General features: G+C 44.3%; 2 protein-coding genes across 5 annotated transcripts in view; one reads left to right on the forward strand and one right to left on the reverse strand.

Moving 5' to 3' along the window:
• Positions 1 to 3,809, forward strand: part of fahd2a (fumarylacetoacetate hydrolase domain containing 2A) — a 4,511-nt gene extending 702 nt beyond the window's left edge. Inside the window, exons 1-8 of one of the 4 annotated variants that reach the window (XM_080004514.1) lie at positions 179 to 213; positions 964 to 1,380; positions 1,499 to 1,715; positions 2,430 to 2,489; positions 2,590 to 2,752; positions 2,855 to 2,963; positions 3,064 to 3,151; positions 3,358 to 3,809. In XM_080004514.1, the coding sequence (XP_079860640.1) occupies positions 1,127 to 1,380; positions 1,499 to 1,715; positions 2,430 to 2,489; positions 2,590 to 2,752; positions 2,855 to 2,963; positions 3,064 to 3,151; positions 3,358 to 3,420 (954 nt within the window). In that variant the 5' untranslated portion in view covers positions 179 to 213; positions 964 to 1,126 and the 3' untranslated portion in view covers positions 3,421 to 3,809. Of the gene's footprint in view, positions 1 to 178; positions 214 to 963; positions 1,381 to 1,498; positions 1,716 to 2,429; positions 2,490 to 2,589; positions 2,753 to 2,854; positions 2,964 to 3,063; positions 3,152 to 3,357 lie in introns of those variants that run through there. The other 3 variants (XM_080004513.1, XM_080004515.1, XM_080004512.1) reach the window with 3 other exon arrangements.
• A 1,461-nt stretch (positions 3,810 to 5,270) lies between these two features.
• gpat2 (glycerol-3-phosphate acyltransferase 2, mitochondrial) lies at positions 5,271 to 24,938 on the reverse strand (the record flags this gene model as incomplete). The annotated part of the gene is made up of 22 exons (XM_080004177.1): positions 5,271 to 5,387; positions 6,777 to 6,832; positions 6,952 to 7,020; positions 7,691 to 7,811; positions 7,902 to 8,024; positions 8,547 to 8,624; positions 9,375 to 9,532; positions 11,402 to 11,505; positions 11,911 to 12,071; positions 12,651 to 12,721; positions 12,824 to 12,942; positions 14,463 to 14,542; positions 15,010 to 15,057; positions 15,520 to 15,696; positions 18,185 to 18,284; positions 20,928 to 21,061; positions 21,756 to 21,855; positions 22,267 to 22,383; positions 22,754 to 22,864; positions 22,967 to 23,037; positions 23,898 to 24,008; positions 24,867 to 24,938. 22 exons carry the CDS (start codon positions 24,936 to 24,938, stop codon positions 5,271 to 5,273), a joined length of 2,298 nt encoding a protein of 765 aa, XP_079860303.1.
• Between the last annotated feature and the right edge of the window lie 1,888 nt (positions 24,939 to 26,826).

Here is a 26,826-nt window from a genome sequence, read left to right on the forward strand (position 1 = left end):
AATAGAAGTAACAGTAGTGGTAGTAGTAGTGTTGTACTGTACTACAGAACTTACTGAGAGTGGGAAGTGATATATGACTCCAGTAGATGGCAGTAAAGCAACATTAGGGATGCAAACTGCCGTAAAACACTACAGAAGAAGTACTGTTGTACTGTAGTACTACTGTTGTGCTGTAGTACTGCTGTTGTGCTGTAGCAGTGAAGAGCTGCACAGGTGAGTGGCAACAGGTCCGGAGTACCGTGTGCTGCCCTCACGTGACAATCAGGATATAAGCGCCACGTCTTTTTGGGGGAAAATATCATTTCGAAGATAGAAAAACAGCCGTCGACGGCAAATTCGGTTTAGCAGAGCGACTCGTCTGTTGTTCTTCGGATGCTTTGCTTATTTGGATTCGTTTCTCTGTAAAAGTAAAAAACAAAACAAAAAAACAACAAAAAAGAAACACCTAGAACTCAGCGGTGATCGTTCCTTGCAGAGATATAGACGAGACGAGGTGGAAGGTGCGTGTGTCCGCCCACCTGGAACCGCCATGCTGTTGTATTTTGTGGCCACACTGCAAAACAATGAAATGTCAACAAGCCAGAAAGTGTTGAAAACAATCAATATTTGTTTCCGTTGTGACGCATTGACTGGGGGCGTCTGCGAACAAGATTCTGAAGTATACTCAAGAAAATAGATCATTTTCAGTAAAAAACACAAAAAAAAGCCTGGAGAACAGTAGACTTTGCTCTCCACTTTTTTTTTTTTTAATACCTTATTTCAAAAATACATTTGATGGATTATTTGATGACACTTATTGTTTTGAAATATCACCCCAACAGCAAATACCTTTTGCTTGATTCAAATATTAGGTTTCTTATTTTTTGACACGGTGAATAATTCCTCTGAAGCAATTTGAACAAAGCAATATTTGACACCTGTTTGTTTTTGCGTGCGGTCCGCTGGCTGGACGTATCGCCACAGGACGGAAGACGATTCAAGACCATGAAGTGTGGAAAGTGACGTCTATAAAAAAAAAAGCAAAAAACCACTCGTCCCTCTTTGTGTGTGTCGTCTCCTCCGCACGGTTTCTCCCCAGTCCTTCACCTCTCCTCCCACAGCGACGTCCCATCTCCGCCGTCTCTGGATGAGACCCGCCCTCCGTGCTCTGTCCCTCTTGAAGACGTCCTCTCCCAGGTGGAACCCGGCGAGAGGCCTGAGCGGCGCGGCCATGCGGCTGGTGCAGTTCCGCCGACTCGGCGACGCAGGCGGGGCGAGGGTGGGGGTGGAACAGGGCGAGGGGCTCGGCGTGGTGGACCTGAGGGCCTTCGACCCCTCCATGCCCTCCACGCTGAGAGGGCTGCTGGAGCTGGGAGACGAGGGTCTGGAGCGTGCGCAGCGGTAACAGCCACCAAAGAGCGAAAACCATTAAAGCATGCATTCATAATTGGCCCCCTGCGTCCCGGCCCAGACCTTAATCCACCTTTCGTGGGTTTTCTTTTCCGTCCCTCCTTCCCAGGGCCGTGTCGTCGGGTCAGTGCCTGGTGGAGCGGTCGGACGTCGAGCTGCTGGCTCCCGTCCTGGCCCCCGAAAAGGTCATCTGCGTGGGCATGAATTACCGCGACCACTGCCTGGAGCAAAACGCCCCCATCCCCAAAGAACCCATCATCTTCAGCAAGTTCCCCAGTGCCATCACTGGACCCTACGACAACATCCTCCTGCCCCCGGAAAGCCAGGTCATAAGTTGGGAAACGATTCTAATGTGCAACATAAAATGCCGTAGGAGTGTATTATGAAAATAAACAGAGCTATGAAAACACTGATGGGGGGGGGGGGGGGACCCTCAAAAATGCATAAATCTGTACAGAAAAAAAATCTAGTTTAACAAGTTATACAGCATGAAACTGAATAATTTGTTATCTTAATTACCTCAAAACAATCCAAGAGTTAAATGTCCCCTTATTATATATATAATATATAATAAGGGGACAGTTTAGTAGCAGTTTTTCCGGCAGTTTAGGAGCGGTGCCCCCTTTGTATTTTATTCAGTATTTAACAAGGATGGGAACAAATGATGAATGTTCCATGAATGTGTGACAGACGCTGACGTTCACACACATTTAATGACGGTATAAAGATATAACTGCGTGTGTGTGTGTGTAATTAAACTGAATGGGCTTTAACCCACACACTTTGTATTGTGTTCGTGTTATATGACAGAGAAGTGTGTATTTTTAGAGGACTCAATTACGTGACGCATTGCGGCGTTCTGAAACCCACTGCGGGTTTGGTCGTCCCACAGCCGTCCAAACATCCACGCTCCGCACACATTATGACATGTTTACGCCGTACCCGAGTTACACACTAAATTTCCCATTTTTAGCGTCAACACGCAATCTCTTAAGTTTTTTCCTCTGTCACGTTTCTCTTGATTTTTTTTTTTTTTTTAGGAGGTGGACTGGGAGGTGGAGTTGGCCTTTGTGATTGGACGGAGCGGAAAAAACATCAAGGTGAAGCCCCGAAAGACCGGACCTACGGAAAGGGTGGAAGCTCTGTTTATCTCAGCTATTGAAGAGCGCATTCTGAAATCCCAAATCCTTTCCTTCGCAGGAGGAACACGCTCTGTCGTACGTGGCAGGCTTCACCGTGGCCAACGACGTCAGCGCCCGTGACTGGCAGATGAAACGCAACGGGAAACAGTGGCTGCTCGGAAAAACATTCGACAGCTTCTGCCCTCTGGGCCCCGCCTTGGTAACGACCGATTCTGTAAAAGGTGAGGGGCGGGGGAGGGGAGGCTATAAAACAAATGAGCTGAATGAGTTGGTTTTACAGTGGCTTTTCAGATACAATTTGTGACTTCCATCTGCCATTATAGATCCACACAACCTCGGTATCCGCTGTCTGGTCAACGGAGCCACGGTCCAGCAGAGCAACACCGACCAGATGATCTTCAAGACTCAGACGCTGGTGGCCTGGGTCTCACAGTAAGGCCTCCGGACACTCCTTAAACAACCTCAAATCCTTTGGCGCTGCTTCGGCACCACGTCGGCATGTTTCAACAAGGTGCTTTTTCCCGCCGTTTAGGTTTGCGACCCTCAGGCCTGGGGATGTGTTTCTGACCGGCACTCCTCCCGGCGTGGGAGTGTTCAGGAAGCCGCCGGTGTTCCTCAAGGTGAGTGGTGCTCGGCGGGTCGTCCAATCTCGCAAATCACTGACAGAAGCTCAAAGGTCGGCGACCTCTGAAACACTCCCAATTATGCGCGGCGGGGTAGAGGAAGTATTGATTTAGGGGTGGTGTTGAATCCATACGGTCATCATTGACCTAGAAAGCGAAAATGTCTTGCGATTGTTAGAAAGCCCTCTTTCTTTCTCTTTCAGAAAGGAGACGTGGTGGAGTGTCAGATAGACCAGATAGGATCAATAATCAATAAGGTGGTCTAGCCCGAAGACAGATGGGGGGGGTCTTAATAAACTTGCATAAATCTACAGAAAAAAATCGAAAGAAAAAAAAAGACGTTTAAAGGTTTAACAAGTAATACAGCATGAAAATTATTATTATTAGTTTTTAATTAACTTAAAACAATCCTCCAAGAGTTAAATGTCCCCTGGGGAAATAATATTTTTAAGGCAGTTTAATAGTAGTGCCTGCTTTGTATTTCATTTAGTATTTAACAAGGATGGGAACAAATGATTTTTTTTATGGAAAATCCATGAATGTGTGACAGACGTTGACGTTCACACACTCTATTGAACGAAAAATCCAAGTCATTTAACGACTGTATAAATATATTACTGTGCGTGTGTAATTAAACTGAATGGGCTTTCACCCACACGCTTTGTGTTGTGTTTGTGTTATATGACAGAGAAGTGTGTATTTTTAGAGGACCCAATTACGTGACGCATCGCGGCGTTCTGAAACCCACTGCGGGTTTGGTCGTCCCACAGCCCTCCAAACATCCACGTCCTGCAGCCGCCCACTCTGCTGCTGCAGCAGGCGGAACGGTGAACCCGATGCTTTGTGATAAATACGCAGTGGAGGCGGGTTATTTTGTTCGGGCTCAACTCCCGCAGCCAACTTTTTACTTTATTTATTTGTTTGTCGTTGTCTTCTTTATTCTCGTCCGGTGAATTCCAATTGTAAAAGAGGAGTTATTCACCATAACTATTCAGAGCTCGGCTTGAAATCTTAACTTCTCCCACTGAAGGGGAAAAGTTTTTGCAGTGGATAACCCAAGGATTCTTAATCTTTTTAACACTCTGTTTTATTATTTCTATTAGTAAACAGAATGCAAAGCTGCCCCAACTTTTTTTTGTTTTAATAGTTTGACAATGCTGGAACAATAATATGAATTTGATCAAATAAAATAATGGTCAAAGTATCTAGCCATTTCCTAGCTTGTGTGTGGTCCACATTATGACGACTGGTGGATTAAGAATGATATAGAATCAATGCCCAATCACTGACAATTCAAGGAAAAACAATTGATTACATTTTTTTTACTGTTTGTTCTCTATATACTTAGAACCGGTATTAAACTCCTTGTATTTAGATCCATACTTGGCCAATAAAGCCTGATTCTAATAGAATTCTCAGACATCACCACTAGTCGGCACTAGTGTTTCATATTAAATTAAAGGTAAAAAAAATAAATACGGCTTTTATTTGGCCCCCAAATCAAAAGGGCAGGCATACAACCCAATTGCACCCTCCTCTGTGAATTATTATACCATGAATTGCCAGATATACAACTTTCTGCCCTCACTTCAACTGGACATTGATTTCACTCTGGCAGCCTCTCGTGGCAAAGGTCGGGGTTTCCTGAACTTTGTGTCATGCGGCAACTGACTCAGCACATCCAGAATTTTATTCATGAGGAGGGAGTTGCTGGAAAAGAAAATCTGACACCAAGCATTACACACACAGTGAACATGTAGAAAATGGCCAGCTTGTTTGTTGTACATGGAAAAACAACTAAGACATGAAAATAAAGGTTATCAACATTAACTATTTAAAAAAAATAAAATAATAATATATATATATATATATATATCAACACAAACGGAACCATAACTAAAACCACCCCAACAGCTACAAAAATCAAAACATCTTTTAAGTCGCTCCTAACGAAAACAAGGAGATGTCACCAGTGACCACAGCAGCATCAAAAAAACCAACACAATCAGCCTGTCGGCTATTCTACACTGACGGTCCTCAACGGGAGGTAACGACCCGGTTGACCTGAGGAGAAGCTGCTCGTCCGACGCTGTGGGATCCGGTGGCGGTGCTGCCGTCAGCGGTGGAGGAACTGGGAGATGAAGCCATGGAGTTTGTCCCGCTCGTCTCTGAGCTGGAAGACGGGGCCGACGTCCACGAAAACAGCCCCACTCCGCTGCTCCTCCACCAGCACCTGAGGAGGCACGCGCACACACACACACACACACACACACACACACACACACACACACACACACACACACACACACACACACACACACACACACACACACACACACACACACACACACTTTATACTGTATGCAATAACCTTCACCTAAAAAGGGACACTGCTCTGAAAATGGAATGTTATTTCGCTCCTTTCTTATCTTAGGCTGCACATGGACAATGACAACTCAACATGGCAGTGATAACACAAGAATGAGGTCAAATGAAAAACGACATTTTCTGAACCGGACCAATGAGGAAAATCAGTTGGTTTTTGCTCAATATATTCTGAGATGACTCCAGCAAGGTCAGAAATAAAACGGGGGGTGGATGCTTCCTCTCCTCTTTCCCTCGTGGTCCAAGAATGCATCTTTCAGATTCAATGTTGAAATTGGTTGTGAAGAACCCTCTGAGAGACACAACTGAATGCACATTATAACACGTACATAAGAGATGTTGAGAGACATGCAGACAGACAGTCTGTCACAGAACGCAGTGTAAATTGTGACTTTAACAGCTGAACAAACCAGGCTACAACAGTCATATTTATCGTCCAGCAGGAGTCAAAAGATGCTTCTTCTTCTTAGATGAACCCATGGATCTATAACTTTAAGCGTCAGAGGACAATTCCACATTCCCATTGAAAAGATTGAAGAATAACATAATGGATGGCGAAATCTCAAATCACAAAACTCGCTCAGTTAATAATGAATAAAACACGCATGTGGCTTTGCTGAATATAAATGGGCTGTGTCGTGGACTTGTGTTGGTTGGAAGCCAGAGCACGTGTGGAATTCTAGGGCTTTAATGCTGAATTCACCGTATGTACAGAGAGCCCTAGCAGATTGCCAACCAATTTCAATTTAGTAGAGATAAGCAACATTCCTATCGATAGATGAGAAAACCCACAGTGGAATGCCCCTTCAAATCCCCAGTGCCCTTGGCGCTCTTGTTTCTTATTGGACAATGACAAACACGCTATTGTTGTGACCAGAGCAGACTGGCTCTGTTTTGTATCTGAATTTTCTCGCTAACCTGGCGCCCAAGTCGACCTTGAGGCAGAACAATGTTGACGTGGAAAACCTAGACTGGTTATTTATTCCAAGAACTCCTCTCGAGCTTTCCAAAAAGCTATATGTTTGCATTGCATTATATTTTAACTCGACAATGGAGGGTTTAAGTCTCTAAGGGAAGAAACATAATGTACCCTGTGCATAGAATAGCTTTTTGTTTACTGTCTTTTATGCCTGTAGGGAAATGCCCCAATCTTTACCAGGACAAATTCCGCGCATACAAAAATATTCTATGCCAAAGAATGGGATTCTGACATTTTGATCAGGGATCTCAAACTCACCCCCAGGTCCGTTAGGGTTCGAACTGCCATGCGTGCCGCCTCTTCCTTGCAGCATTCTGCGAGACATCCCATAATACAAACACACATCAACACGACAGACCGATGGTTTAAGATGACAGGTTCAACAAAAAGCTTAAAAGCTTAAAAGTGTGTGCGTGTGTGTGTGTGTGCTGACCGTAGTGCTGTTTGTTCTCTGTTGCTCTGCCGCAGAGAAGTGAGTGCATCTGAGACACACATTCAGCCACTAGAGCACAGAAAAGCAGTGAAACCGTGTGGAAAAAAAACTTAAAAAACTTCTTCTGCAGAAATGGACTCAAATAATATAACAAATATTATATGAGAATACAAACTTTTTTCGCACTACCTTTTCTGTACTTTTCATCCTATTTTTTCCTTCTTCTTCAACGCAATATATATTTATGAGCCCGTATCTGTACAGTATTTTCTTCTACCTTTGAAGCTGTAAAAAATACCAATTCCCCACCGGGACAATAAATGCCGTCTGTTATTATGGTAGGAGGTTCCTGTGCACAAGAGCACAAACAAATAACTTGTCGACAGTTTCAGGACGCCCCCCTAAAGCCTGCTTCCTTCCCCAATTTAATGTTTACATTTGCTGCCTTTCCTTCATTTCCGTCAACTTATTGTTATCGAACCTTGACATTGCGTGAACTCGACGACGTCGCCTCTCCCGCTCACAGCGGACTACAAACGCTCCTCCAGTTGGAAATGGCTTTCCACTTCTTTGTGTGTTTTTCCTCTGTGGTATGAAACGCTTTCATTCAAGCGTGTACACACACACACACACACACACACACACACACACACACACACACACACACACACACACACACACACACACACACACACACACACACACACACACACACACACACACACACACACACACACACCTGGCAGAGGTGTGTCGAGGAGTTCCAGTCCCTCTGTGGCCCAGCACAGCGCCCTCAAATGGCCACTCAGCATACTGCAGAGGAAGGAGAGCATCTCGGGGCATTGAGATGGCTGGCTCACCTGTGGGAGAGAGGACGGAATGAGAGAGAGAGACCAGATGAGGTGGGGGGGGGGACGCCCGCCGTCCGTGTGTTTGAACCCACCCTGTACCTTGTAGGACCTGGGGTCCGGCTCCTCGCAGTCAGAGTCACTGTGATACGGATCGTCAGACGTCGACCAGGACAGGGCTTCGTGTCGCTTCCAGAAGTCACAGACGGGGGCGTCCCTGGGAATCTACGTTTGATGTTTTGGAAATTGCAATTACAATTTATAAATACGATAACTTCATTGAAATACATATCGCCTATTCAGTCTTGCAATGCCGTACTTTATGTACTCTCACAACACAGTAACTATTTTTCATCAGCAACTGAACCGGTGGAACCGATGGAAAAGCGTTCGATAAGATCAAGTAACACTGCAGGAGTCACAGAGCTGGACACGACTTTATTTAATATCACAGACAAGTGGACTCAGAGGAAACAAACTGATTAGGGCAGAACGTGTTGAACCTCCTCGTGGGATGGAAGGAAGAAAGGAAGGAAGGTGGTGCAGTTGCGCGTAGAGTATTTGCTCTTATGGTCGGCTCTCCTGCACGTATTGATGTCAAGAATAACAATGCGGATTTACGGGATCCTGAAACAGGATTTCCTCGATGTGAAATAAGGAGTTAAAGAAAAAAGGGAAAAAAACAGATTTTGATTTTTGCGTTCATCTCTTTTCCTTTTTTTTAAATCTATCGGTGCACGTTCTTACCTCATCCATTATCAGGACGCCACAGCGCACCAGGCTGTCGACGGCATCCAGAGAGAACGCCTGCGATGACTGACAGGGCTGGAGGGTTGGAGAGAGAGAAAAGGCAGGGAGAAGGGTGGAAAGTGAAGAAAGAAATGAGATTTGGAGGAGCGAGAGAGAGATGGGGAGAGAGAGAGCGATAGAGAGAGAAAGAGAGATGGAGAGAGACGAGGCCCATCCTCCGCCTTTTGTCTGGCCTCAGCAGAAACCCAGCCCAAACGTTAGAATGCCAAATACGTTTCCACAGCCCTACAAATCAGGGGAAGGGGGATTGGGGGACAGCTGACAGACAGCACAAAGTGCTTGTAAGAGATGCTGTTACGATCAGAGGGGCGAAGGAGGAGGAGGAGAAGAAATGGCCGACGGGGGGGAATGAGAAGGAAGAGAAAGATATTATTTGGTGAAGAATGGGGAGAGAAGGACGACCGGTCACCGAGACCAGGCAGTGATTATTAAGTGAGGGCTGTGCCGAGAGAAAAGGGGGGAGTATTTATGGCCAGGATCAGGAGCCCTTGAACCAAGATTGAACAAATACACACGCGCGCACGCACACACACACACACACACACACACACACACACACACACACTTCAAAACCTTTCTGTGTCTGAGATAGAGGCGGCAGAGCAGGATGAATGGCTGTTCTGCTCAATTAAACATCCATTGAGTGCCGCATGCTCGATGGCAGTGTGTGCACGGGTCTGTGTGCGTGTGTGTGTGTTTGTGTGTGTGTGTGTGTGTGTGTGTGTGTGTGAGATGTGTGCGCGTGTGATGTGAATTTAAACTCGCCGGCATGAAGCCCGGAGGCAGGAGATGGCAGAGCTGCAGAGTCCGTTCAGTCAGCTCACTCTGGCAGAGCAGCACGTCACATTCCACGTCGCCCTCCGCCCCGTGGCTTCTGGTGCTGCCGCCCGACACGTTGTGGAGCATGGCTGACACTGCGCACGCTAGCCGCGCACACGCACGCACGCAGGCACGCACGCAGGCACGCAGGCAGGCACGCAGGCAGGCAGGCAGGCAGGCAGGCACACACGCACACACGCACACACGCACACACACACACACACACACACACACACACACACACACACACACACTATTAATTCGGGTAATAATTGGCTCATGAAGGTATCTACATAACAATAGTGGTGGTGTCAACCGTACCACACCACAACATTATAGCGATAGATAGATAGCTAGATAGATAGATAGATAGATAGACAGACAGCTAGATAGATAGATAGATAGACAGATAGATAGCTAGATAGATAGACAGATAGACAGGCAGATACTGTAGATAGATAGATAGACAGATAGACAGCTAGATAGATAGACAGATAGACAGGCAGATACTGTCGATAGATAGATAGATAGCTAGACAGATAGACAGATAGATAGCTAGATAGATAGACAGGCAGATAGACAGACAGATAGATAGATAGATAGATAGATAGGTAGGCAGACAGGTAGGCAGACAGACTGATAGAAAAATAGATAGATGGATAGACAGATAGATGGATAGATAGATCTGTCTACCTATAGAAAACTAAACAGTCAAATATACAATGTTGGCAAATGTACAATAAACCGAATGATAAACATATACCTAAAAATTAAAAAAACAAACAAGAACATTTTGGCAATATACAATAAACCTAAAAGTTAGCTTGAAGATCCAAATGATTGGCAATATACAATAAACTAAACTAAATTATCAATGATCCCGGTAAAACAATTGCTTTTCATGTGGCCAAGCACGGAGCAGTAGACCTATGGAGCTGGAATGGATGAAGAGGTTTGGTCAAGTCCTCTTAAGATTGATGGATTTTTATTTTATTTTTTTTATATGGGCTTGAACAGTTCACCAAGCTCCCACCTTGTGGCACGAATTGTCTTGATAATAAACCGGCTGACATATTTGTTTTGCGAGTGGTGATGCAGATGAAGCACCGCAGAAAATAGATATAACCATAACCAACGGAGATATCCACCACTCAAAACTCAAGGCTAACAAGGGTGGTGGATCCAGGGGAATTGTCTTGGCAGAGGCGGCTTATACAACAGCAGAGGAGAGTTGCAGCAAGACATTTTGGATACCTGACAGATTTCACAGCCTTTAAATATTCTATGTTCTGAGATTCAGGCAACAGTAAATCCAGCAAATCAACGGTGAATAACACGGTAATTCAAATCAAGTCAAGTTTCAAAGAGTGTCTCGGTTCCACACTATCAGGGTAATCCGTCACTATCTCCTGTCACCTCTTAGCCTAAGCTGTCAGTCGGGCAAGGAAAAACTCCCCAAAACACCCTGAATAATAATAGTTTCGTGAATAAAAAATAAATCCTATTAAAAAAAAAAAAAAAAAAAAGGTCCTCCAATGATGATTAGTTGTGGAGCTGATCAAAACATGGCAAGATCGTCCTCAGAAGAGGGGGCTTGGTGGCGGTAGTACATGTACAACAGAAATGATGTGCTCTGCTCATCCCACAGGTCATCCAAAGGACCCAGTCATTGTGAGCGCCTCTTGATGACTGTTAAAGATTGGCTTTGCAGGTTGAGAATTTGAAGTACCACTTGCAAGATGAACCCTGACTTGGATACAATCGCAGCCTGCTGACAGCACGGGTTGAAAAAAAACAAAAAAACAAGAGACTGATCCTCCTTCTGGTTAAGGCTGGACATGCATGGGGGTGATGCAGCTTGGTGCTTGTTGCCAATCACTCTGTTTGACTTTCAGGCAGTAAGTAATAAGGTGTAATAAGGTTTAAAAAATGCTGCACTTTTCCTTCAAAAAGGTACAGACTACTACACTCACCGGCGACAGCCTCCGCTATGAAGGTGTGTGTGACGATCTCGGCGTGGCGGGAGAGACGGAGCACAGCCTCCACGGAAGGCCCCGCAAGGACGAGGGGGTCTTTCCTGGGGGAAGGAGGGGAAGCCGAGCGATGGAAAGACAATCTTTTCTGTTGGAAAAGATTTACTACATGCAAGACCTCATATTTACATCACATCATTCACTTTTGGGCAGTTAGCAGAAGACAAAGCCAATCGTTATTAATGTGTACATTAATGAATAAAAAAAAAAAAAAAACGTTTTTGGAAAGTAGACATTTAATTTGACGTTGCAACATGATTTTAGACTCATAATGTTATATTATAAAAATGCAGGGACATTTTTATGAAAGCTCTAATGGTTTTCTTTGAGGACAAAGAACTGCGCAAAACAAATGTATATGTATTCTCTATTGGTGTATTTGAGCAATAGGCACCATGTATCTTAAATGATCTTTTTTTTTATGCATATTTCATGAGAAGAAGTCCAACCTGGAGGTGGTGGCAACGAAGGTGAGGTGAGGGCTGAGCAGGGTCAGCGCCTGGTGCACCACCTCGGACAAACTGCCCCCAAATCCCACATCTCTGTTCCGGAACAGGAGCTCCTCCGTCAGCCAGGCGACATCACGACACAGGGAGGAGACGCACACACCCTGGGAATCACAATTGGGAGTGAAGATCCCCGAGGGGTATTATTTTTAAGCTATTAACTCAAGTCAGACCCTTGGGTAGAGTCGAGCGATCGTTTTTTTTTGGTCATGCATAACGTAATCAAGGCTGAAGCAGTAAAGGTGTGTATGTGTGTGTTTGAGAGAGAAATAGAAAAAGGTAACATTAAAAAGAAAGAAAACGCCGCTGGGTTTTAAGGTCAAGCACCCCAATAAAGGAAATGCAAAACATTAACCGCCCACATCAGACACAAATGAGTGCGTGTGACTCAGCAAAGCAGCGCTGCAGTTGGACGCTGCACCAGGTCGACGGTTTCCAGACTTATTGGAAGTATTAATGGGTCCTTCACGGTGCGAGGCTGCTCTGTGCAACATCACCACCGGGAAATGTTCTCAGGTAGACACTTGAGCGGAAAGTGCACGCACGCACGCACGCACGCACACACACACACACACACACACACACACACACACACACACACACACACACACACACACACACACACACACACACACACACACACACACACACACACACACACAAAACGGAGACAGCGCAGGCACCTTGCGGTGTCTGTGCAACAACAGACTGGACACCAGGCTGGTGGACATCACCGCCATGCAGGAGGTAGTTGCTAAAAACAAGGAAGAAAGCGTGGTGGAATTTGAGATGATGAAACCAACGGAAACCTGATTCATTCTATATATTTGTTAAGCTGTATTATTCCTGTGGCTACAGTAGAGGAGATGGAGCGTGAGGGCGACGCCCAGGTCTCTCTCCGATTGGTCCAGTTCGGGTGCGTAATAAGACGGCAGAATCCACGCCATCCTCCTCTGGCCAAACGCGGTTTCGGCTCTTTTGGAGAAGAAAGGCAGATGAGGGAGAGAAGGAAGGAAGGAAGGAGTTAAGCGTGAGAGCAAAGCCAAAGACTGTGTGATTTAAAGCCACTGAAATGTTTTTAATCCTTGGCAAATTGCTTTTCAAATACATTTACCAAATAAATGATGGAATTCTTGAAACAAGTGCCAGGAAGTTAGATCTTGGCCATAAAAGAGTCTCCTGCCCCACTACAGTTGCTCGTCCCCATAGAAGGTTTAGCTGGCTGTGGCTGACATACAGTGATTTGACACTATGACAAAATGTACTTGTTGTAATTGGTTTTGGACAAAAGCGCCAATGTAGTGTAAAGTAATGTAATTCAGAGTATTTCATTTTGCTAATGATTAATCTTTTATATGTCATCTATGATGAACAGGAAATAGCTGGATTCTGGAATCACACTACTCATGATCAAGGTAACTGGATGTCCGATAGAACATTTCCAATAAAAAAAAAAGGGAAACTGCACAGCCGCCCTTTGAGTGGTTACAAGTGTACGAAAGCAATATCGTTGGAGGTGATGTGCGCTCCCAAGAGCCTCTGTGTTGGTTATCAGAGACTAAGCTGAAGTGATAGTGTTTGACTGTGACTTATGAAGCTGAACCCGGTGTGTGTGTGTGTTTGTGTGTGTGTCCTAGATAGAGAGAGAGAGAGAGAGAGAGAGAGAGAGGGAGAACGAGACAGAGAGTACTATCAAATTATAAAACATTGGTTCTGTAATAAAAAAAAAAGGCCATTAAAAATGAAAAATGCCATTTTGAACCGTGAAAAAATAAATGACTGTTGTGTGCTCACCTATATAAATGCTCTTAATAAACAAATGGATGCATGTGTGTAGGTGTTACATTTTCAGTAGAGGAGCTCATCTCAATACCACTGTGCATTTATCAATTGGTACAAAAGAGGCAAAAAAACAAAAAACAAAGAAAAAAACCTCGCCAGAGACAATGACCGCCAGAGACAAAGAGAATAAGTATACACGGCAGAGCCACAACGCCATAGCACTAAAGCATTTTAATCTTCTCGGCGAGCAGAAAAAAGATCGCAAATTGCTTGCATGCTGATAACAATCTGATCTTGCTTTCCGTCCAGTCCTCTTGCCTTCATCCACTGTCGCTTGCTGTCCTTTTTATTCACTTTCACTCTGCCCTCCACCGTCCTTTTTTGTCTTCGAAGAATTAACGCATAAAAGCCAGAAAAGGCAGAAGCCAAGTTGAGATCGCAGAAGGATGATAGTTTTTTTTTTATCTTTTCCACTGGCAAGGCTGAGCAACGTTGGCGCTCATTGGACCGAATCTAAGCGGATAAAAAAATATAAATAAAAAAAACTCTGAGGAAGGCACTCACATGATCCATGGTGCCAGATTTAAGGTTTACAGCAAAGTTTAAATAAAGAAACTTTTCGATTTGCCATATGTTAGATTGAAAAAAGTAAAAAGAATGCTACTCCAAAATCACCACGTGAAATGATATCATCCAGCCATAGGCAGCGGTACCTGTTGAGGATGGGGGGAAGCAACAGATCCTGTAGAGGGCGGCATCCATCCACTCTGCATCTCCCCGTGTCACACATCTCCTGCAGGGAGGAAAACACTTAAATAGTCAGGAAAAAAACCTTCAGACAAATAAAGACAATTTAATGCCTTGGCTCAACGGTCGTCAAAGTCATGCAACCGCTTCCTCTGTTCCATTCATTTTGATGCCCTCAATGACGTAAGCAAGTGTTCTTCTATCTATTATCGTTTAAAATATGGGAGTGATAACTATTCGTGCTTTTGAGAGTCACTGAATTCCACTTTGAATTTCGATCTTTCAGCATAACTGTTGCCCTAGTATCTCTCCTCCTGATGATTGCAATGTGTAAACTATTATTATTTTCCACCCGTGTACTATCCAGTAATCCGATATATCCTAAAGATGTATCGATGACTTTGTTTAGGTTTAGAAAGAACAATGTCTATATTGAAAGCAAATAACAGCAAATAACACAAAAAATAATTTGCAGGCTCTTGCGAGCTGAGCCGGGTCCTAATCTGAATTCACCTTCAGAGAGAAGGGTTGGGCGAGATGAACCCTTACACTGCCACCAAGCTGCCCCCGGAAGAAAGAGCGTAAACCAACCTGTGAAGAAAGGCAACATGCACGCACACACGCACACACACACACACACACACAAGCTAAATATGAGTCAAGCCTACCGATTATAACATAATGAGAGACTGTCATTAAGAGGTAGATTACAACCCCGTCAGCACTAATGAGCAGGATCAACGATGAGCAATAAGACTAACTGCCAGCCAGAGAGTGTGCCTGTGTGTGCGCGCGCACACATGTTTAGACGGGTGTGTGTGTAATACTTGACTGGGCGTCGTGTCTGATCTGGAGAGGGCCCTAGTATAATCAACACAAATCAACACGTATCCTGGATGTTCATCTGCTGGTGTGAGATTCTGTTTTCCCCTCCAAGCTAAATATGTTTACCTGATGTTAAGAATACAGATGGCTCTCATTAAGAAGTGTGCGTGCATGTGTGTATGTGTGCAGTCTACACACCCATAGACCGGTGTTAGGGACACAGTCGTAGGAGATGCCCACAGGGACCAGGCTGACATCAGGCACCGCTCCCTCTTTGATGAGCTGCCTGATGCGAGCCAGCCAGTGGCCTCCACCACCCTCCCCCAAAATACTGATACTGAGGGCCTGGCCTTCACACAGCAGCTCACCTAGCATCTGGAGGGAGAGAGGGGCCATGAGGGAGAGGGGGGAGGGAGGGAGAGAGGGAGGAAGAAGGAGTGGGAGGGAGAGAGAAAGAAATAGTGAGAAGCTGTAGTGTTTTGAAAGAGAGAAGGAGAGATAGAGAGAGGGATGAGAGAGCAGAGGGAGGGAGGGTGAGAGTGAGGGAGACAGAAAGGAAAAAAAGAAAGGAAGGAAGAAAGAATGAAAGGAAGGAAGGAAGGAAGAAAGAAAGGAAGAGTTCGAAAAGGGGTGTGGAAGAGAGGAGGATAGCGGGGAGAGGGTAAAGACAGAGCGCAGAGTGAGAGAGAGAGAGAGAGCGAGAAAGAGGAAAGTGGGGAGGGCAGAAACAGAGACGGCAAGTTAGAAAGAGACGGAGATGAAATAAGAATTAAGAGAAAGAGACCGAAAGAAAGAGAGATGGAGTGGGGACTGGAAGAGCTTGAGAGAAAAAAAAAAAAAGAAAAAAAAAAAAAAAGAGATAGAGCTGCAGGAGTGCGGGAGAAATTAACATAAAAGGCCATTTACGGCGAAATGAAAGCCAGACCATATGGACAGTCTTTTGAGGGGAAAAATCGTGTGTGGGCAACGTGATGAGCACGGAGGGAGAGAGGAGGGAAGGATGAAGAGACCAGGGACAAAGGGAGAGGCTGGGAGGGACACTTCACGGGAACAGCAGATACTTCTATTGCCTGCAGTACGGGCTTCTTCATACGGAGGGAGGAAATTCAATTTGTATAGAACAGCGGCTGTGCAGGCCTACACTCAATAAACAATAAGGGTCTATTAACATTGAAATACGGCCAATAAGCAACCTGAGTTCTCAGGCAGGACCCCAATACGCTTACCCGCATAAATGGCGGGCGAAAAAAAAACCCCTAATAAATAAAAACCCTTCTTACCGCCAAACTCATAAACAATCTGCTTATGCTCCACTGTGGCTGGTCCTTCAGATTAATGCCAGCGTGAGCTACTTTATGGAGCCGTACAGGAAAAACATTGATCTTATTAGAGGCAGTAAGTCCTTCAAATGAAAAGCACTTTGTTTTTGCAAATAGATATAATACACAAAAAAACACTCCATTGCTGCTAGAGACACAAGGAGGATGACCCCGGTGATGAATATGCAGCGCCACCTCTAAATAAAAAGGCAAAGCACAGTGAAAAGGAAGATGAAAAAAAAAATGGAGGATGGACACAAGAACGATGGAGGAGAGGGGAGAGGAGAAGGACGATGCTGTGCTCCATGGAAATCTCCTAAATAAGGAAAAGCATCGACAAATTACCTTTGTGGAAAAATACACACCACCTGCCTTGGCTTGCCAAGCGCAGCCTTGCATGCACGCGCGCGCGCACACACACACTTGAAAAAACAAGTGTATTTAGTCACTCTCTCTCTCTTTCCCCATCACACACACTTGAAAAAATGGTGTATTTACATTCATCCACACACACACACACACACACACACACACACACACAAACCCATTAGAATAGACTTAAGACACGCACGCGCTAAGCCCCATTCTTCTTCTCTCACCACTTCTCTTTTTCACTGCCTACCTCCCTCTGACCAAACTCCCAAGATGCAGCATCTCTAACAAAACTCAAGCCTGTTGGTAATTTGTGAGTGAAAATGAAAAGAGAAAGAGGTTGGGGAGGGGGGGTGAATGGGACACAAAGGAGAGAAACAGGCGGGTCGCATTGTGATTAAGTGTCGGAGAAAATGGTATTCTACGGAGTGTGACGGAAAAGAGTGTAGATGTGTGCAGATGTGTGAAGGTGTAGCAGTTGTGGCGCGTGTGTGTGGCATAGTCACCATTTAAGCTAAAGTGTGAATGCATGTATTTGTGGGAGAGTGCATGAACGTGAACACATAACCAGTACAGCAGATAGACAGATAGATAGACACATACTGTAGATGCATAGATAGACAGATAGATAGATAGATACATAGACAGACAGATAGACAGATCATTATAATGTTTATGTGTCCATGTCTGACTATTAGTGAATATAAACATTGAAAAGCCAATCAAAGACTATGGCCTTTTATCACCATCTGTATTTGTGTTTTTGTTCATTCGCTCGACATCTTTCCACAGCAATCTGCAAGATTTGTTAAAATATAAAACTTTGTCTAAAATATCCAGGCAGTGTCCGTTGGTGGTTTGGTGCTTGGGGAACTGGACTGACCCTGACATCACAACATTCCATTTCAACAATGATGTTTGGACAGAGAGAAACCCGACCAACTTTTTTCAACCCAAGAACCTTTGGTGGCACGGTGGTCAGCACTGAGGTTCCGGGTTTCGGCCTTTCTGTGTGGATGTGTGCATGTCCTCCACCCCCCTGTTCATGTTGGTTTCCTGCCGCCCTAAAAGACGTGCACGTCAGCTTCACACTCCCTGGTCACACACCCCTCACCCTGGCGTTAAAGGCAGAATGCAGAGGACAGTTGATTATTATTGTGTGTCCGGCATACAGATGTCATGACTGGAGAGTACAAGGCGTCCAGTTCCGCATCCTGTTCCGTCAGGGCTCCGGGCGGCAGGAAGACCACGCCCACTTTCTGCAGTATGAAGCTGTGGGAAGGCGTAAAGAGGCTTCTATAGCATTTGTAACGACACATTTGACATGTTGTGAATGACGTACTGAACAGGTTATGCCGCGTTTTGCAATTGTTATCACATAATGTGTTATTATGAGGGCTGTCAAAGGATTAAAATAATTTATTTGTAACATCTAATATTTGTCTATGTAATCACGATTAATCGCAACTTTAAAATGTACCCAGATTTGACCCTAAAGCAGTGTATTGAGTTTAAAATGCAACGCATTGAGTTATAGCAATAATATGATTTGATTATTGGGGACAGACACAAAATAATGTTTATCAAAATATATTTACAGGCATTTCCACCATAAACTAGCTGCATATGATTTATAATAAGCCTGTTGCTTAGCCAAACAATCTGTTTACATTAAATTCCATATAAGCATAGAATAGAATGAAATATATATATATATATAGATATATATTATAATAATAATAATAATATAAATGTAAATATATATATTTACACCCAGTGAACACTTTATAAGGAACACCTGTTCACCTACAGGTTTGAGTATTTCTGTAACTGCTGACTTCCTGGGATTGTCTTGCAGAACAGTCTCTAGAGTTTACTCAGAATAGTGCGAAAAACAAAAAAAAATCCAGTGAGCAGCAGTTTGGCAGAAGGAAACGCCTTGTTGATGAGAGAGGTCAACGGAGAATAGCCAGTCTGCTTCGAGCCGACAGAAAGGCTACGGTAACTCAGATAACCACTCTGTACAAGTGTGGTGAGCAGAAAAACATCTCCGAATGCTCAACACGCCGAACCTTGAGGCGGACGGGTTGCAACAGCAGAAGACCACGTCGGGTTCCGCTTCTGTCCGCCAAGAAGAAAAAGCTGAGACTGCAGTGGCCACAAGCTCACCAAAACCGAAAGTTGAAGACTGGAAAAATGTAGCCTGGTCTGATGAATCTCGATGTCTGCTGAACAGACATGGATGGTAGGGTCAGAATTTGGCACCAACAGTAGGAATCCCTGGACCCAACCTGCCTTGTGTCAACAGTCCAGGCTGGTGGTGGTGGTGTAATGGTGTGGGGAATATTTTTTTCTTGCCACACTTTGAGCCTGTTAATACCAATCAATCATGGCTTGAATGCCACAGCCTGTTTGAGTGTTGTTGCTGACCATGTGCATCCCTTCATGGCCACAATTGACCATCTTCTATCAGAATCAGAATCAGAAATACTTTAATAATCCCAGGGCGAAATTACTTTTGTTACAGCTCCAAATCTACATACAACATATTTACATACAACATATTTACATACAACACATAATAATTATTAAGAAACATATTTATATATAAATATATATATAAACATATCTATATACACATGGTAAAGTGTAAAATGTGCAGTTAAAATGTGCAAAAAGAAGAAGGTGCAGAAGTGGAAGTCCGTGTTTTGAGGTCAACGGCTACTAACGGATACTTCCAGCATGATAATGCACCATGTCACAAAGAAAAAGTCAAACTGGTTTCATGAACATGACTGAGTTCAATGTTCTTTAGTTTCCTTCCCAGTCACCAGATCTGAATCCAATACAACACCTTTGGGATGTGATACAACTGGAGATTCGCAGCATGAATGTGCAGCTGACAAATCTGCAGGAATTCCGTGATGCATGGAACCAGAATCTCCAAGGAACGTTTCCAACATCTTGTGTAGTCCATGCCAAGAAGAACTGAGGCTGTTTTGAGAGCAAAGCCAGGCCCCGCCCAGTATAACGGCAGGTTTCCATTACATGGTACCGGGCTCAACTCGATTTGACTCTAGTTGCTTTTGTACCAGGTACTTTGTTTTCACCTGCAGATAGTATCCCCTCAATGTCGCTGGTCGTCATAGCGACGCAGCATGAAACTGCCGTGAAGTCATCCTCAACGTGACACACACAGGAACAATGGAGGATATTGAAGGGATAGTGTTCTCGATTCTCAGTATGTGGCTGCTTGTCACAGCAAGGAGACACATTTTGTTTCAGAAGAGGCTGAAGGCAGCAAGGCAAAAGACCGAGCGTTTGAGAAATCCTACATCAGAGCTCAGATGTCCCGTGTCATGAAATTATTCTCTCTGACCAATCGGTAGTCTGCAGTGTTTTCACATCACTTTTTGGTATCGCCTCAGCTCGCTTGGAATCTCTATGGAGGTTAAACCAAAAAAAAGTACCAGGTCCGGCCCGATGGAAAACCAAAAAAGGCGAGTAAAGTCGGTACCATGCTGCGGAAAAGAGGCTTTAGCATAGTGTCGACAGTAATAAAGTGTTCAGTGAGTGTATACTATATATACAGAATATATAAAATTAAAATGATTTTGCTGCGGACCCCTGCAATTCCCAGAGGTACCCCTAGGGGGCTGTGGACCGCAGTTTGGGATCCCTTGGACATAGAGTAGAATGGAGTCTGCGTAATGTGAAAATTCAAATTTAACCGTTTGTAATTTGATTCGCGGCTGTAGTCACAGAGTTATTGCATTATGTAATAGGTCATTGAAAATGCGGCAAAACACATTATAACGTATTACATTGCATTGTGTATTATGCTCACGTCGTTTAAGATGTTTATTATATAATGCGTGCAGGATGTGTGTATCTGTGTGCTGTGTGTGCGTGTACCGTAGCCATGAGCAGTGGAGCTGCAGGGGACTCAGGCTGTAGGGAACTCTGAGGCTGTGAGAGAAGAGGACCAGAGCAAGGAGAACAGAGTCCACGGTGCTCTGACGCACTGTGACGTACACCAGCGGAACGCCCTGCAGTGGAAAACAACAGTGTCCTTCACTGTGTCCAGCAATTTCTAGGTCGATATTTTTTATCAATACCGATCATTATGCGGCTCGGGAAGAGAGGGGTAGATGATCTTGCGAGTGGAATGCTCATAAAAATGCATCTCTACGCTAAACCAGGAGGAAATCGTGTGAGTTAATGTAATTACCTTTCGACAATTGCTTCAACATAAATGTTTTTGTTGTGTTCTTTTTTATTTTATTTTTTATGAATAAAATCTGAATTTCCTGTTTGCAGTGAACAATACAGAATCCCACTGTTTCGATCAAATGAAATCTTAAGATAAATCTGTCATAACCCAGCTGGGAAATCTCAATTAAGTTTGGCAAATTGGCAGTTATCAGTAGCAGTGGATTATCAGTTGCTCTTGATTATGAGTTTTTCAACATAAGTTATCTTGTCTGTTTTTATCAGCTAATACTGATAAAGGTCCTTTATAAACCACATAAAGAAACTTAACAGTGAAAAGTTTTTTAACTACAGTTCATGCATATATTAACAGCACCATTGAAGTTTTGTTTATGTTGTAAATCTTAAATATCTTAAGAGAAACTATATTATGTGAAATTGGCCAATAAGTTATTATGATACACTAAGTATGCTCCACCGAGTGTATGCGTCAGTGTATGTGTGTGTGACTGGGCACATGTATGTGTGTACCTGCTGGGAGGCTGGGTGCAGAGCGGCCAGGTGGTTGAGATTAACCTGAACGCTGCTGAACACTGAGCTGAGGGTCTTCAGCATCAGCCAGCTCCCAAACCTAAACAGAGCGAGTGGATGGAACAAAGAAACTAAATAAAGCAGGAGTCATTGAGGATTTTTAAAAATTATTTTATGCTTCAGTCCCACTGATCTAATGCAACTGTGAAACAGTAACTCTTACTTTACTTTACTTACTTATGCATTAATGCAATCTTAACTTTCCGCACATATCGCCAGATTCTTATTTCGATTTTCTGGGAGATCATAAAATGTATGCGAGCCTTCATGCCGCGGCACGTTATACTCAATCAATTCTCTGTAATTGAACCCCGGCCGAGACGTATTTGCTACGCCTTTGTAGTGTTTGTTTCACTGTGTGTATCGAATATCCATAACTTTCGAGGCATTTTGTTATTCAAGTCCAGCGTTTTCATATCTCAACACATCTTTTCCGATATCACACACGCACCGCAGAAGCCGAGGGGAGATGTAGGTGTTGATGAGGGCGTGGTACGGCGAGGGGAGCTGCTCTCCGCCGCGTCCCCCCGTAGGTGCTGAGTGTTCTGCCTGCAGAGCTCCCTGCACCCTGAAACGCAGTCACAGGACAAGCAGGGCTAACGCGGCACAAAGGCCGGCTTTGTGCTGCAAATAGACAAACACTGACACCAGCTCTGCGGTCGGAAAACAACATCCTTTAAATAAGGAGGTTACATAAAGGTTAAACTCAATTAGATTGAGCAATACTAAAGACCCTCACTGAGCGGTCTGATGACTTTCCTGCCCCGCCCGGTTCTCGCGTTGGCCCTTCATTTTTCCCCCCGGTATCTCTGATGTATCTCTTATATCCCCTCGCTCCCTCCCCGCCTCTCTTTCACCGTCTGCAGACCCGCAGGGAACCCATTTCATTTTCCTCTACATAATTACTCCTCTCTGGCACCTCAACCCATCTCAGGTACCTGTTGCTCTGACGGACTCTGTCCAGTCTGCCACTGGCATGACTCGGGTAGACCTTGCATCCAGACACAAACAAGATGCAGCAAATTCTTCGCACCAGCCAGCCGCGGTACCTTTCACACAAAGATCAAGGGGATTTCTATTTATTTTTTTATTTTTTTTTAAACGAAATGTGCGTATGCAAGATAACAAAAAGAGGAGCAAAAATACAATACCTGGTCTGTTTCTCGCTAACACTCAGGAGGTTCTGGAGGCCGAGGGAGGGTGAATTCGGTGTTCTTTTATCCTAAGCAACATCGAAAGATAAACACATATGCGCGCACACACACACACACACACACACACACACACACACACACACACACACACACACACACACACACACACACACACACACACACGCACGCCCCAACCCGAACTGTAGTGATGCAGCAATTCCATTTTTCCTCAAACCAGGTAGTCAGAGTAACCATACAATTATTTTTAATACTATTGCAATTTTCAGTTGCCATGACTGTAATTACTGGTTTTGAAAACACTGGGTTTTTCTATTTTGAAAATGATTTATTCACTACCCGGCTTAAAGAAAATGTCAGTGTCATGACCTGCCATCACCTCATCAACCTTTTTTTTTTTTTCCCTTTAAGCCAGAACTTTGAACATGATGAATTCAGGGTATTATTACATGAGTATTAATACATGAGCAGGATACTGGAACAACACAAGTATGAGTACCCCTTACAGAGAATTTAACTGACAGTGTCGCAGCTCAGTCAAACCTTAATACGAATTGATATATACAGTTATGTAAACGGCATTAAAGGCTTCTGCAGGATGCCCTGTCACTGGGGCCATCCATCAAGGCTGCTCTGTATGTTCGAGATGTGCTTAGTGGGCCAGGTCAGCTGGATCAGTGTGCTGTATCAATAGCGTTTGGAATAGATCACGTTGAAAGGTACACTGTCTTTGTAACTAATTAAGCTCTTCTCGTGTGAAAACTATTGAACACGGAGACAAATGTGTCTCTTGGAAGCTATCAACGTACACCGCAACTCTATTGTTTCATTACCACCTTATTAACGCTCGCCTTACATCCCCCCCCCCCCCCCCCACTGGTTGTTCTCTGGCAGGCAGAAGACGTCTCACCAGACTGTATGGCGTGCACTGGTGGCAGCACAGGCCCACACTGGGTCTGAATTTGCCCAGGTAGGGAGCTGGAGACTTCAGCTTCTTCTTGATTCTCACTCCCCATGACAGCTGGCAAGCAGGGAAAGACAACAACAATACACACTGTCACGACCATCGAGTGTTGGTGATTAAAAATACATTTTAATCCACGGCATCAATACACACCGGCATTCCAAGCACAAACAACACGTCCCTTAACACAGGTCTTGAACGTGTATTGCATAATAATCCTGCATACTAATAAGTGTCTTTAGTTGACTGATAGCCAGAGCCAGGCTACATATAAGAAGTTAATGGTCATTTTGAATACCGTCACAAATCATGCCAATGAGACCATCATGATTTCGGTGTGTGTGTGTGTGTGGTGGTAATGCTAGGGTAAATAGAATCTCTCTCTGTTTTGTATTTGAACACAAGATTGATTATCATGGCCAGGTGTGAATTGGGCTCATGAATCTCTTAACACCGGCGCTTGTTTTTTTTCATGGTCTAATGAAGATGACAAATAACATCACACAAAGAAATTGAATTTGACTCAAAATATGCCAGCAAAGCTAGAAAATGATTGTCGATCATTTAAAAAGGGCGGTCAAGAGAAAGTAAAAGAAAAAGTACAGAGAAGTGAAGCGAAAACAGTCAACTATCCATTTAAATGCAGCTGTCTAAAGGGAGCCAACCAACTACAGGTTGTGGAGCAATGTGCCGAATCATTGAGCTTTTTATCAGTGAGGTCCAGGAATTTCAACTTGCGGGCATAGAAAATAAAAACACTGACAACGTCAAAATCACAAGTCGTCTTGTGACTTCTAACTGGATGGAATGTGCATCATTACAGTCTGTGATCGGAGAACACACTGGAGGGTAATTGTGTTAGCGTTGGGACAGGGAGGACAGAGACGGGAGGCAGCGCTCAGCCACTGAACTTACTGCAGGTGGCTTCTGTTGAGAAGGTGGAGGGAAAAGCTCTTTGTTGAGGTCGACATCCATGCTGTTCACCATGCTGGGATGATCCACAGCTTTCCTGTGGCGTACCAGTGTAAAACATGTGCAAATTACGTGCGGCTTGGAGATGGATGCAAAAAACGATCCTATCCTATGTGAGTTAATGATACACACGGTTGTCTCGTGCTATGTTTAACACACTGAGAAATGTGCTTCCCTCCTTCATGCAGGTGTTAGAACAGGAGAGCTATGCCTTTAAGAAGTTGGGTGAAGTTATGTGAATGTATTGTTCAGTGCTGTCTGTGAGAGTGAGTATTAAATATTGGGAATTCTCAATCCACAGCTATAATTATACCAGTCTTGCTCTTTTCATTCACCATCAGCCTTCCTCTTCAAATACTTGCCTCTTACCCATGAGCTTAAAACTCTGGCAGTTAAAGAACAAAGCGAGTTTCAGCTCTTACTGCCTACCCACGATCCCAATAATGCCTCTTCAGATTATGAGATTTTATGAGATGAAGTGTAGTTCTGGCCACCTCATGCAGGTAGCAGAAAAGCAGGAAGGGAAGGCCTTCAAGAACTTGGGCGTGCACACGGGGATTGGGGCTTACGCATGCAGTTTTCTAGCAAAAGTAGAAGTGGAGAACAATTCTAAATAATTGAAGTAGGGTGCAGAGCTCAAAAATAGTTATGTAAGTGGCTCCGTCATCCTGCACCCCAATAACAACAACAAATAGCAGCAGAAAAATAATATGGGCCACAAAACACTACCTTCTGCAGACTATCTCACCAGCTGTGTTGGTCTTGGCAGTGCCCTACGGAGAGATCCTCTTAGATGATACCAAGTTTAGTACTATAATAAAGATCAAGAGCAAGTGCACTTGAGCTTACTATTATTTATCTTCTTTCAATAGCATCATATTGTCTCGAAATTAGGCTATAAGCCATACGAATTATCTCCTGAAAAGAGTTATTCCTGTTTAGAATCACAGGACCGGAGCGGAACCCAGTTTAGGGGGGCGCACGGCAGGGATACACCATCAGTGGATCTCCTATCCACCACAACATCACGCACATTCACTCACACACCCACAGTACGGGCACGCTCTACAATTAGCCTGTCTGTTTTTGGATGTCATAGGAAAGAGGAGCACCCAGTGGAAACCAATCCCAAATATGGGAAGAACATTTTGTCCATCCCAATTTTGTAGTCCATGGTGGTGATTTCAGTTCTACCCCAGCCCATTGGGACATTATTTCCAAATAGTTTGGGGAACTATTATTACAGGTACTGTAACTGGCGGAAGGGGTCTCCGACAGGGAGGTGGGTATATGGTTTGTTTACAAAATGTAGCTCATTCACTTCGCTCCTCCACCAGCTTTGACAGCTTTTCTGACGAAGGCTAATGTGCAGTCGGTTACACTACTAATGACAAATGTACTTATTGTAAGTGGCTCTGGACAAAAGCGTCTGCAAAAGGATGTAATTTAATGCAGAGGTTTTAGAAAGCCAGAGTGCGGCCTGTCAGCCTGCGTTTGTGTTCTGACACTGTCCCACTGTAATCCTTTTGTTGCGGTTGTGCTAGTCATCAGGTTTGACTGCCAAGGAGTTTGAAGGTGGAGACCCCTTGTCCACATCTCTGTCTATCTACCACTCAACCGACCGTGCTGTGGCCCATTAACTTGGCTAATTAAAATCCAACCCATCTCTATGGGGAGGTGTTCCATTTCAACTGGCTCCGATTCCCACATTCATTACTGACTCCTTTGGGAGCACAATCATCGATTAGAGGCTCCCTCGGCTCACTGGTGCCTGGCAGCAGCGAGGGGTGATGGGGGAGGGTAAAGGAAGCAAGATGGGGCGTAAAAGGGTGTTAATTTGCGGATTTAAAAAACTAGGGAATCAGCATCTATCACTGCAAAGGCTCTAATGGGGTTATATAAT

The sequence above is a fragment of the Zeus faber genome (assembly GCF_960531495.2).
Source record: "Zeus faber genome assembly, chromosome: 7".
In the NCBI taxonomy this organism is placed as follows: domain Eukaryota; kingdom Metazoa; phylum Chordata; class Actinopteri; order Zeiformes; family Zeidae; genus Zeus; species Zeus faber.